At 34.2% G+C, this 14399-nt stretch overlaps 1 protein-coding gene across 2 annotated transcripts in view; it reads left to right on the top strand.

Moving 5' to 3' along the window:
• Positions 1-12110, top strand: part of LOC133332854 (transient receptor potential cation channel trpm) — a 95930-nt gene extending 83820 nt beyond the window's left edge. For both annotated transcript variants that reach the window (XM_061541224.1, XM_061541223.1), the window contains 10 exons: positions 4190-4289; positions 5407-5528; positions 5621-5744; positions 6520-6752; positions 7974-8246; positions 8305-8683; positions 8751-8930; positions 9332-9469; positions 10609-10766; positions 10827-12110. In XM_061541224.1, coding sequence (XP_061397208.1) covers positions 4190-4289; positions 5407-5528; positions 5621-5744; positions 6520-6752; positions 7974-8246; positions 8305-8683; positions 8751-8930; positions 9332-9469; positions 10609-10766; positions 10827-11927 — 2808 coding nt within the window. In that variant the 3' untranslated portion in view covers positions 11928-12110. The remainder of the gene's footprint in view (positions 1-4189; positions 4290-5406; positions 5529-5620; positions 5745-6519; positions 6753-7973; positions 8247-8304; positions 8684-8750; positions 8931-9331; positions 9470-10608; positions 10767-10826) is intronic.
• The last annotated feature ends 2289 nt before the right edge of the window (positions 12111-14399 follow it).

Here is a 14399-nt window from a genome sequence, read left to right as displayed (position 1 = left end):
TTTTCTACATAATTCGATCAATTGTTCTGCGAATTATTGACTTTAAATGTATATACAATTTGTTAGTGCAGGGCCAAAATTCGTTTCTAAATTTGATATTAATATCGTATATTAACAAATTACACTATGCTACAAGATTTTGGAGGGATATGAAAGGCCTTGTTGTGTATAAGAAAACCCCAGGAGGAAAAAATCGTCATATGTCACGCCATATCTCCGAACAATCAAATTTACATATTGAAACTAAGCTCCTTTATATAATTCCAACAGATAAATAGGTTTTATTTATTGCAAAATTTTGATTTTAAGGACAAATGATTCTAGTGAAAATGATGTGATATATTTACAATATGTAGACTTCATCGTTAGAAGTCGTTACACAAAATAGAGATATTAAAATGTTGGCAATGATAGTTGACATTTTGAACTTCAGTTTGAGCATTGAAAATTAAGAAAACAAATGGTTGGGTTTTAAATTAATTTATACAGTGAGTGTAATAAGTATTTTGCCTCAATAAAAATTTGAAAAAAATAAAACAATATATACCCCTAAAGCCAGCAAACTAAAGATGTAAAATTAATTATGTATGATGGACTAGGTTTGTGGACATATTTAGATCGTATTTCTGCAATAATCACAGCGTAAGACCTATTGATCTCGAAGATATCGGCCGAAATATATAACAATCCAAAAATGTTTATCACAAAAAAGTATTTTGCTTTTTATTATTATTTTAGAGAAAATTGTTACATAGAACACGTTTGGTCTTTTTATAGTTACCATTGCGGGTAACGACATACTATAAGTGATTTGGCAACGATTCCAATAAACCACGGCATTTTTTCGCGAGTATTTTTTCACATTTACGTTCAATACATTCTCCAGCAATATTTCATTTAATATTTCGTAATTTCTCGTTCTAATCTCAAAATCAGAGTATTAAATATAGTTGTCGCGGCTTCAAAACATCCCAAATATGTTAAGAATAATAAAAATGAGGTTTTACAAAATATATCGCGAGGACAGGACCTTAAAAACTATTAAAACCAAAATCCGACAAACAAATTATTTAAAAAATATCGCGAAACCCCATTTTTCTAACTTCGAAAACTTTATGGTTCATTATTACTGATCTAGGAACCAAAATATACTATGAAAATAGCAATAAGGAGGTCAGATTCAAAGATATGGACGTTTTTCTGGCAATATAAATACATCTTATTTCGAAAAGAAATAGATCGAACCGTTTATTCCCTACTGCATTTTATTCGCAACTGATGGTGTTTATCGGAGATAAAATATAGAATGTGTATTCGCCACCAGCAACCACAGTTTTTCAAAAGACAATAGGATTTGACGAATAATGATGTTTTCTCCCAACTTCATGTATTGTTTTTTATTACTATTGCTTTAGAACTGTTCATATCTTTGAATCTGACCTCATTATTGGTATTTCCATTGCATATATTGGTTCCCAGATCAATATTACTGGACCATACAATTTTCAAAGTCGGAAAAATTGGGTTTCGCGAATTTTTTTTCAATAATTTGTATGTCGGATTTTGGTTTTAATAGTTTTTAAGGTTCTGTCCTCGCGTTATATTTTGCAAAACCTCTTTTTTATTATTCTAAACATATTTGGGATGTTTTGAAGCCGCAATGACTATGTTTAATACTCTTATCTTAAGATTAGGACGAGAAAATACCAAATATTAAATGAAATACTGATGGATAATGTATTAAATGTAAATGTGAGAAAATACCCACGAAAAAATGTATTGGAATCGTCGACAAATCGCTTATAGTATGTGGTTAACCGCAATTGTAACTATAAAAGAACCAAACGTGTTTTTTGTAATATTTTTTTCTAAAATAATATTAAAAAGCAAAATACTTTTTTGTGATAAACATTTTTGGGTTGTTATAGATTTCGGCCGATATCTTCGAGACCAATAGGTCTATCGCAATGATTTGCATAAATACGATCTAAATATGTCCACAAACATATTCCATCACACATAATTCATTTTACTTCTTTAGTTTGCTGGCTTTAGGCGTATATATTGGAATTTTTTCAAATTTTTATTGAGACAAAATACTTATTACACTCACTGTATATATTATTCCAACATTTCGATTCTCTGCATGTCATTGGCCTTGACAAATAAAATCAAACTTTACACTTATAATTTTGAAGAGATTTCCAGACGATGTAATAATTAAAATATTCTATTCCACAAATTTTAAAAACTTTCAATTATACTTTTCGAAATAAATGTTTTTGTTACAGCCACTCTTCAACCATATCTTACCTATCCTACTTTTGATTTTGTATACGTTACTCTATTTTTGCTAAACTAAAATATCACTTAGATCATTCTATGTATAACATTCATATTTATAAATTTGTAAAATTATATTTAAGATAGTAGAATATACCATTAATGGAGTACATACACAATTCATTGAGAATTTCCTTTTATTAATCTAGATGCATTAATCTCCTTGATATTCAATCATATCAAATGAAAAATATATATTTCGTTGCGTTTAAATTAATAAATAACAAATTTGTTTTTTATCTTTTATGTCTCTCTTTTTTCCTATCTTATGGTATTCAATCGACGTCACTTTATTTCATTGAAAAACAAAAAACAATGCAAACCAAATTCTCATTGTGGTGTATCTAAAACTTTCTCACGTGTTTCTCTTTTTACGTTGGATGTAAATTTTATTGTGAAAAATGATGGACGACTTAAATGAAATTCACACACGCACACATACGAACACATATATATATATATATAGGTAATCGCAGGCTCCATTGTGGCACCAGGTTTTTTGGGAGCAATCGGTCATGGTAGTCGCGCACACAATGCTCGAGATCCAACTGGAAGTGGCCACTCCTCATCATACCACCGTGCTCATTCGACGGCAACATCAAGCACTACAACAAACATACATGCAAATTCTACGTCATCACTTCATCATGCCACAACATCGGGTCAGATCCTACAGAGATCTGAACTTTTAAACAACCTCACCGGCCAACAGTTGTCGAACGTAAAGAAGTGCCTCTACCGCATACTATTTTTCTTGGAATGATAGCCAATATATTGGCCCAATATTTGATGTTGTACTAGCATCGTGATACTCCTCTATCCCACCTCAGTTTCCACTTTCTATTTCTAATTTATCTTCTACTTCTTATTTAAGTCCTATGCGACAATTAATGGTCTAACTCTAAACTATATTTTTTTTCTTTGACTTGAAAGACTACGGAAGTATCTAAGTTGCATTTATTAAGTTTAATCCTATTGAGCTTTTGGAACGTTATCTCGTTGTAGTTATGCCTTCCTAACCAGCCACTGCCATTTTAGTTCATCTTTGATTTTTGTTTTCCCCTGTCTCTTTTTCTCAAATATATTGCCCAGTCGATGGCCAACTAAATGTTTACTCCCATCTAGTTTAAGTGTCAAATTTAGATTTTTTATAGCAAATAATAATGCATGATTGGAAACTTCTAATCTAGGTTTGTGTAAGTATACAGTCGAACATGGCTATTCCGCACAAACATCGAACAAAAGTTTCTCTTACCGTTTGATTTAAAAAAAAAGAGATTAAGTCAGTTTGTTGCAAACGTGTTCGGTTGTATATTATATGTGATAGCATATATTTATGTATATATATATATATATATAGGTGTAATAATATAAAATGAATGTGTATGTACTCTACTCTGTATTATTTAATAAAGCAAATTAAGGATTTACAAATCAGCAATGGTTAACATTATGAAGATATTAAATTTCGGACGAACATTTCCAAACTACAAGGAAATATTTTCTTCGACAACGATTTTCTTCTATTTTTCAATACAAGTTAGAGTACCTGCTTTTAGCCTATTCTCCCACTCTACTCGAAACGCATATCAAAATGTATAGCATTGCTGTCAAGACCATCTGTCAAAGATATATAAATAATAAATGTAAAATAGCTTAAATTTTAACGACAATAGATATAAAACAATAAAATAAAACTCAATTGCTTGTCATACAAACTCCTATCCTCTGTGTTGCATACTTATAAATGTCGGTGTGTGTATCTGTGTGTGTCACTGTGTGTGCAGCAAGTGCATGTGTCATATATTAATTAATTAAATTGACAATATTTTCATTGTTCTTCCAGGTCACCTATCAGCCATACTTCATGTTGTATGGTGAAGTGTTTGCCGATGACATTGATCCACCATGCGGAGAAAATCCAGGGCAAACGGCTTGTGTTACAGGTTCGTTATATTAACACAATTCCAATTAATAATAATAAAAAAATAGCTGCTATGTCATTGGTAAATTAGCAGTGGCTTGAATAATATTCTATATAATGCGAATTATGTCGAGGATATATTGTTATGATATTTAAGTTTTAATGTTTCTAGAAAAGTGTGAGTTTTTTAGGTTAACTGTAGACAAATAAGACCATTGAAGGCGGGCATGGTAACTCCTCACACTCACTGGCTCTCGTATGAACTAGGATCACTGACTAGTACATACGACAGATAAATACTCACAGAGTAACATATCAAAATTTGGAAGTGATTGGATTAGTAGTTTTGTTGCGATCGTGCCTGCCAGTTGCGAAAACAATGTTTCGAAAAAAAAAAACGCGTTTAAAGTTTGAAAATCACTCTTGCCGTCACTTGATGCTAACACAATAAATCGACTATATTTCAAGATGTGTTTAGATTTTTATTTAAAATTTTATAAAGACATTCTTGAATTAGTGTATGTTGGTATTAAATATTATTATGTCTTTGTACATATGTTTGTAAAAAGCAAATGGAAACGAGATGGACCCATGGTTACTTTTGTGAATTTGCATAGAATCACTTTCTGAATTGATCTATCCATGCCCGTCCATGTAAAATTGTAAACAAAATACAGGCCGCATTTATTATCCGAATGAAATTAAATTACTTGGCCCAATGACATTTGTAAATCGGCTCCAAATTGTTTGAAACGATTTTGGTAAAAAGAAACATGGGGTCTAAAACAATTATTTCGATGAGGCACATTTTTGCCGTATCAAAGTGTGTCTAAGTGTAAAAAATCGTAATGTATTTATGTATTTATTTTTTTTCTCCAATTTCAAAAGGGTTTGTCATTGGGCCCCCTTAAATCGGGCAAACGCGAAGTTGTTTATTTAATTCGAACCTACACTAATTAAAATTTTCAAGTAAAAATCTGGACAGTAATTCGTAGGCAATAATTCCTTAGACCTCCGCAAACCATAGGCTAAGGGTATATATTTGTCGGCAACACACTTACACTTTTTACTTGTTATTTTTAAAATAATATTTATGTATTTTTAATATTTAACGCACATTTTATTCTGTTTTCTTGTAGGTCATTGGGTAACACCGATTACAATGTCAATGTATTTGTTGATAGCAAATATCTTATTGATCAATCTTTTGATTGCCGTTTTCAATAACATCTTCAACGAAGTCAATTCAGTTTCCCATCAGGTAGGTTACTGAATTAAATATTAAACTTGAAACTAACGATATGCTCTCTGAATTTCTTTCGGTCGATCGATCGTTTTGTTCGGTGCTGCTAGGTGTGGATGTTTCAGCGCTTCACCGTCGTTATGGAATATCAACAGAAACCCGTTCTACCGCCGCCCTTTATTGCCTTCTGTCATTTCTATTCGCTGCTCAAGTATTGTATACGCAAAGCCAAAGGTGAGAGAGGGATGAGAAAATTAAGTTTTATTCCCTGTGAGTTTTTATTATCAGCTCCTAAACAAATTTAACCAATAATGTTTACTTTTTCCACTTTTACTTTTTATGTGTCTGCATTGCATTTTGTTGCACTTGTTGTGTGTTGTTGTTGTCGTCTTCGTCTATGAAAAAACAAAAAAACAAAACATATCGCCATGATACGTTGCGTTGCGTTCTCCTTGATTTCGCAACAATTCGTTCGATATTGCATTTCATCACACATGTACGCGTGTGTACGTGTGTTTGTCACGATACATATCTGACAACAATTAATCTGTCTATCAATCAATCAATCGGCCATTCATAATTAACAAAACAAACTAAAACTTTACTAACCCAATTGTGATGACGATAATGTTGACATGATTTTTGGAAAAAATCAAAATTTCAACTCGATGGAAATGCCAACTCATTGAACAATGCATATTGTTAACATAATCGCTATAATGTATACATATGTAACTAACTAAATAACTACTAACACTGTAAATATAAATATTTTTTTATTAACGTTCTATTTCTTTCATTAATGGATGTTTTTGGCTACCTTATTTTTGTAAAACGAAATAATCGCTCGTTGATGTTTTATGATGGGATACATTCTCCCTCCATTGCCATTGCAAATGTTCGCTCATTCACACATTCCCTTTGTCCTATTTCTCTCTCATCGTCATGTTGTTTTACGTGTCGTGGATGTCATCCTTTGTCTGTGATCATCTAACATCAAACAACACAGGATTGGAAGTTCAACGGGACAACGGTCTGAAGCTTTTCCTGGAAAAGGACGATTTGGAACGTCTGTACGACTTTGAAGAGGAGTGTGTGGAGGGATTCTTCCACGAGCAAGAGATAATCCTAAACCAGTCGACTGAAGAACGCGTCAAGAATACCACGGAACGTGTGGAAACAATGGCCCAGAAAATCGAAGACATTAATCAAAAGGAAAATTTGCAAACGGCCACAGTTCAGGTGAGTCACGAATGTCAAACATAACCACACAAATGAATTTTTGTACGTCATTGTTTTGTTGATATAGGATAATGATTCTGTCGAATGTCACTTTTTTATGTCATTCCGTGTGACATGGATATTGAAATGAAATTTCATATGGGGCAGATTTGCATCAAACACTCAAGTTTAGTCAAGTCAAGTTTGGTGAGATGGAAAGTTGACACGATTCCATCGATGTAACCAAATAATAAATATTGAATCGATTTAAAGGCATTTTACATTCTCCACCATAAGGTGGGTTTGTTTATTACATTTGTCATTTCGTTTTGCAATACCCTAAAATATTCGTCAAACATCCAATGAAGTATATGTATTCTGGATCAGGATAGCACATACAGTGAAATACAGTTATATCGAACTAGTAGGGTTCAAGCAAAGTAGTTATTTATCGAAAATTTAGAACATGTCAATCAACACTAAGACGAAACGAGTTAACCTAGTATCCTGAAATTTTGTGTGAGAGTCAATATTAGCACATACGTGTGTGATAAGGCTGGAATTTTGGAAATTCCTACTATAAGGGTACGAAAAGTGCTAAAATGGCCACTTCTAATAATCATCGCCCAGAAGAAACGGCAGAAGCTAAGATCCTGAAATGTTGTATGTGGGTAGCTTTAGGCTCGATTGTGTGAGATAAGGCTGGGTTTGTGCAAATTCTGAAAATATGTATTTATGTATTTTTAACGTTTTAGCATCATTTTCTATCGAAAGGTATAAAATTTGGCATTTTGGGTTCGTAGGGGGTGAAAATGAGACTGGGCCATCTTTATGCTGGCAAATAATATTATGCTTGTGGAGAATTCAAAAATTAAAAAAAATCTGATTACGACCCATCATAGCAGTAAACAAAAAAATTAAGAACGGATGAATTTGTAATAAGGGAACAAACCACAACGTTAACCTTGAACTGTTACATAATTCCTAAAATTAATTGTTAATAAAAATCAATATCTTATTGCATAATGTATGTGTCACGACTATGGAAGCGAAATAGTATTGATATTTCCTATCGTATGAATTTTCTTCAAATAATAGTTTTTGAAACCATAATGTGTTTGCTTAAAATCTTGTCAAATGTTAGCACGTATCTAATTTTTATCAATACATTTTTATACATTACGATTTATATGTACAAATTTATCGAACAAGTATGTTTCTATTTTTTAACCCATTTTGCAGAATATTGAATTCCGTATACGCAAAATGGAAGAATCTTCTGAGCAAATATTAAGTCATTTAGCTGTCATTCATCGCTTCATGTCTATGCACATGGGACAAGAGGATATAAATGCTTCTAACATGAATATTGGCCCTGGAGATTTGCAGCGAATTCGTACTGTTTCAATGTCAGACAACGAAGCTGGTAGTGGAGGTGCTGGCAGTGGCGGAACTGGCGGAGGTGGTGGTAGTTCTGGTGGTGGTGGTCTTGCATCTGGTCAGCATAGCCTTCAGGTATTAAGATTTTTTGCGTTTTCTTTGCCTGGCATCTCTATAACTTCTTCTATTGCAGGTTACTAATAGGAAACGCTTTAATCGTTCCCTTACTGAAGTACGACCAGATGCGTATATCTTTGATGACGGCACACACTTTGAAGTTGTACCTGTACCAGAAGAACCCGACGAGGTTGTCAAATCGCGGGAAGCTTTAAATGACCAGGTGGTTCGAAAAGTATCGGTACAATCGGAATCCGATTCTGATATCTATATTCCACTCTCACAACGACCTTCAACATGCGAAACTGTGAAACGAACCCCCTATGTAACTGTCCGACAAGACACTGGAGCAAGTACCGAAAGTAAAGATACACTTACACCCCTGGGTCATGACGATGACCAGACACTTGTTGGGGAAACTTCTGATGAAACGGGACCAGATATAAACTTCGAAGGTAAGCAAGTGGTATTCTAGCCTGTATTTTTATATAAAAATTATCTATCGTGTTGTATGTCATGTAGCTGCCAGGCATCGAGCTATGCGTCAACGCACGGTTTCCTTATGTCGCAGAAATTCTGAGACATGCTCAATAATCGGCGACATTAGCCGCTCTCACATAAGTCTGAATCAATTACACCTATCGAGACGCCAGATGAGTTTGACACACTCTGAACCGGACAGCGATAAGGAGGTTGCACCAGGTACGTAGATAGCCTCTAATATGAACCCCCGATTTCATTTGTACTTTTCCCCCTCCACCTTACAACGGTAACACATCCCATTCAGATTTTCGGCCATCTCCTACCAAGTAAAACCAGCAAACATCCTGACTTGGATATGTTACCTTGTGTTCACTATCTGTCTCTCTCTTTCTCGCTATATGTTGTAAAGTAACGGTGTGGTGACTGACTCTCTTTCTCCCCTATGTTGTCCTCAATGTTCATTCATTCAATCATCCTTCCCCTCCCTCACTTTCGATCGCATTTCCGTGTAAAATTTTGTATAAAATTTTGTATTTGAAATTAAAATTTTATTTTTTCCAATCGCAACGAAAACCCTTGGTTTTCTTGTGAACCACAAACAACTACCAAATGCAATTTAGGAAAATCTGTTCTGCATGCAAAACCTTCGAGAAATATTCTCCTGAAATTGCATAGCGAATATACTTCGATTACGGATGAATTAGAGAGTGTTTGCCATATGATTGCCTCACCCACGGTGTCATTGCCAAGTCACAAGAGTAAGTATTCGATATTGTACACATGTGTTTATATAATCATTATTCAATCGATTTCCCGAGGATATACATATTTATGAAGTGTTTGATGTATGATGTTAAATATAATTGTTGTAAACCAAAAACTAACAATTTAATTGCAGACAGATTAATCTGCCCGAAGCCCATTTGAAAGTTTATGAACAAAATGTATACTCAAAAAAAAAAAAAAAATAGAGATTGTTATTAAGTTACAAACATATTCTACATCATAGTTGCACAGAGATAGATAAAAACAAAATCAACAGGTAACAGTCATTGTTTTGATACAGCAACTTTTATTTTTGGAGATTTATCCGTTCTGAAAGTAAATTTCGTTGTCCATTTATAAAAAGGGAAACCACGTACATACGAAAAAATTCGCGTGGACTTCAACATGTCATTAAGTTAAAAAAACAGATACGAGGACAGGTCAACATGGGGTTTGTCCAAAAATATCATGAATTTTGTATTTATTAATTCATGAATATATATTTTGTTGTCTTCGACGTATTCACCCTAGATATACTTGCACAACAAACGACAACAAAACCACGATCATTATTAAATAACCAATTGTTTGAAATATTATTTTTAATTGTACAACACTTCGATATGAAGTCATGATTCAAGACACACCTGTGGTGCAAACAAGCTGTGTGTAAAATGTTCAAGTCATGACTATAATCCCATGATTCATAACTATTCAATACCCTCTGGACTAGATTTCAATCGGCTAATGCGGAACAGATACAAAGAATTGAGAAATATACGTAGGACCCGGATATATTGTATGATGTTGTAGATCTTAGCAATGTCGTTAATAATCACATTTTCACGAATTTCTATTGCATAATATGATCTTAAAAGAATAATTTCTTAAAAAAATCCCAAATCGAGACGCCATTAAGCACTATTTTTAGAAACGATGAAGTCATTCAAAAATAAACACTATCACAATTTGGGAATTGAATATTAAATAAGTTTGTGCACATGACTGTACATAATGTAAATTTTGCAATCATTTAGTTTTTGTAAATATTAATTTACATACATACATTATGAGCACCCGTATATTTGTATGTAACCTTATTCTACTAACATCCGAATGTTCCCCATTATAGCATCCTTGGATAGACCCAAAACGGAAATGTCAAAAGCAGAGGCAGCTGCTTTGCTAGAAAAACAACATTTGAAAGAGTGCGAGGAAAGTGATTATCAAATCCTTGAAGGACTGTTTCAGGCGCGTGCTTCTATCGATGATACTGATGATTCATATGAAGTAAGTATATACACATTAACATACATACGGACATGTTGTATAATCTTCGAAAACTTTTAGGCGGGAATTTCCATTGATTACAGTCATCGACATCCGCTGCGACGCGAAACAGCCGTTGAACTTTCACCATCGAAGCCACCAGCTGGTGGTGGGGTAATTGGCGGAGATAGCAGCGATACAAGTGCCGCTGCAGGTTTTCAAGTGAAAAATGAACGACTGTGGCAACGAAACGCTTCAATGGAACAACAGCAGACATATCAGTCACCAGTTGTTCCCCAACGAGCCACAAGTGAATTCCTCAATCCCCCCTATGAAAGTACCGGGCGGCTCTTCAAAAAGTCTAGCGAAAGTTTACAGAAGAATTCCAGCACAGACACAGACTATTCTGCCCATCCGTATCGCTTTATTAAGCAAAGCTCAAATGAAACGACCACCTCTATGACTGGTTCCTACAACATCGATACACCCTCATTAACGGCGGAGCCATCTCTAGACGCTGCAGACATCCAAACCCCGGCCCATGCGACAACAGTGCTCGAAAGCGGTGTTAGCCTATGCGGTGGTGGCGCATTAAGCACCTCGGCTCGTTATCAACCGTTGCGTACCTCTTCGATGGGTGCCTCAGATATGAAACGGCCCAGCGAAGATGTATCGACATCCACAGACTTGGGAACAACGACAATAATTGGGCAGGTGCAACCTCCGCCGCGAGCTATGCAGCTGAAGAAACAGTTTAGCTTGGACCAGGGCAAACAGCCACAACCTCCACCTATACCACCCACAACACGCATATCACATGCTGAAACGCCCACGACTGAAAGTACTAGTGCATCGCCCATTCCGACTCCGCCAAGACTTGCCACAAGTGGCAGTGACAGTGGTAGTGCTGCATTGCCATCAACGGTCCCTGCCAAATTGCTTTCCTCGCTGAAACCACCGCTTTCCAGTAAACTCGGCATGAACATTCTCAAGGAGAGCAGTTCGAGCACTGAAGAATCCAAAGATGGTGATTCGGCGGCCGGATCCACCTCAACCGCCGGCATGGTCATACCGCAAATAAGTACCGATCTCGTGCAGGACGAAATCGCTAAACTTTCGTCGAACATCAAAAGCAGTACTGAATCGGAGAAGGATCCTCCCTACAATGAGACAATGTGCTGATTTTTATTGAAACTTTCCTCCGTTCTCGGCATCTCGGCACAATCGTCTGTCTCCAATTCTTCAGCATCTACTTCTTCTTCCTCGTCGGCGGCAACCGATGCACCGATCGACCGAGCTGTGTCACAAAATAGCAACCAATTTCTATCGATTGTAAATAGATTCTAGGTTAGGTTAAATCGTGTCATTAGTCACAACAACAACAACAGCAACAACGGTTAATTAATTGTTCATTCGTGTTTATTTTTTATTTTTGTACAAAAATCCCAATAATGTGCATAAACAATACGAACAAATCAAAAACAAACAAAAACTAGTACTTATGTATATTTTCGGTGGTTACAAAATATTTGTATGATCGGACATTCGGCCAGTCTTGCCATATCCCTGGCAGCATGTCAACCTCAAAGTCGCATAACGACATACAAATTATTGAAATCATCCCAGATGATTCACATCGATTGAATCGTATTTGAAAATGAGAAAAAAGACCATTATATTTAGTTATTAGCTAAACTGTATGTATGTACGTAGTTATACTTATGCAATGTAGTGTAAAATGTAAGAATTTTAAAATGGATTGTCTAAATGTGCGCCCGTAATTGTGCTTTTTATAATAATCTAAGTCTGTACTATTTGTATGTCTGTTGTACTTATTATGTATGTATGTATGAATATTGTAGTAATTATTATGTCAAAAGCTTTCTATTGCCATTTATTATATTTCTAAGTATATTAAATTATTATCGAAATGATTAAGAAATGTTTTTTATTATTATTATGTTGTATTGCTTATACGGATGGTATTGTAGTATTTGTAGGTTTACAGTTGCACAACTATTTATTCATTGTGAAATAAATTACAGAAGCCCAAGTATATAAATTTAGTGGAATGTTAGAAATTTGCTATTTTTCCATTGTCAAACCAGGAAATTATAAATTCCTTCTTTTTTAAAATGGAATGCACTACGAGGATATTATTAGAAAGTGGGAAACTATAAATTACTTTTCAATCCTAATCCAAATTTGATCAAAATATACGGCGAGCATAGTTGACACAAAATGGGAAGTTCTAATGAAGTATTCTTATAGAAGAGCAATAATGGGTAATAGTCCCCATTTAGATTAGGCGAGTTTACTTGCGGCAAGTCTTTGTATGCTGGAGAGAGGGACATGGAAAAAATTGCTCGTACCAACAATTTTCTGGCAATTTGTTTTGTGTATTTTGTTTGTAGTGTCATTTCAGAAAAAATAATTCAATTCAGAAAATATATGTTTGCAACCGCATGAAGCAAGTTCAAAAGTGAACGATAAGAATTGCCGCAAGCAAACTCGCCTAATCTAAATCAGGATATACTGGGAATTGTGTAAAAATGTTGAACTTTAAACAATTTGAACATAAAAGAACAAATATAAAGCAATATTAAATTTTTTCTGCAGTATCTACAGTAGAATTATGCTTTTTTTCAAAAATGTTTTAAAATAATAGGAATGAATGAGCTTTTGAATATGTATGACTAAATTATGGTTTATTCCATTCAATGTTTAAAAAGGGCACACAAAATCCACTTTGATATTATTTTTGTGAAACGGAAAATATAGTTTTTTACAACTTTCACGAAAAGTCACATAATTTTTATCAAAATGACCATTTGTGATAGAAATCGATGAACATTTGATGTTTTTGTTTTCAAATTTATTTTGGGATTTTTTAATGTTTATTTTATATTTAGTAAAAAACAGCAAGGAAAGTTCATGATACCCTTTTGAATCTGACCTCCTTATTGGTATTTTTATCACATATATTGGTTCCTAGATCAATATTAATGCACCATACCGATTTCGAATTCAGAAAAATGGGGTTTCGCAATATTTTTTTAAATAATTTGTTTGTCAAATTTTATCTTTAACAGTTCTGAAATGACTAAATGTGACATAAAATATTGCTGGAGAATGTATTGAAGTTAAATGTAAGAAAATACTCTCGAAAAAAATTCCGCAGTTTGTTGAAATCGTCACCGAATCGCTTATAATATATGGTTATCCTTAATGATAGTTATAGTTATATACTTTTTTGTGATAAACATTTTTGGGTTGTTATAGATTTTAGCCGATATCTTGTAGACCAATATAACTTTCGCAGTGATTCTTGCAGAAATAAGATCTAAATATGTCCACAAATATATTCCATCGCACATAATTCAATTTATGCTGGATTTTGACGTATATATTGGAATTTTGTCAAATTCGTATTGAGGCAAAATACTGATTACACTCACTGTATGTACAACATCTATATATAAATGGACGTATTTGAGCAACCGATATTTTAAGGTTGGTTAGGATTTGGTAAGACGTGCACTAATTCGTCCTAAGCGGACACACTTTAGTTATTTCCCACACCATTTTGATGAAATCGGATGAAAATATATATGGAAGATATATCGAAATTACCCGAAACGTCTTCTGCCCAAT

The sequence above is a fragment of the Musca vetustissima genome, unplaced genomic scaffold (genome assembly GCF_032173495.1).
Source record: "Musca vetustissima isolate MV318-11 ecotype Yass unplaced genomic scaffold, APGP_CSIRO_Mvet_v1 utg11625, whole genome shotgun sequence".
Classification (NCBI taxonomy): domain Eukaryota; kingdom Metazoa; phylum Arthropoda; class Insecta; order Diptera; family Muscidae; genus Musca; species Musca vetustissima.
This window is presented reverse-complemented; position numbering and strand designations above follow the sequence as displayed.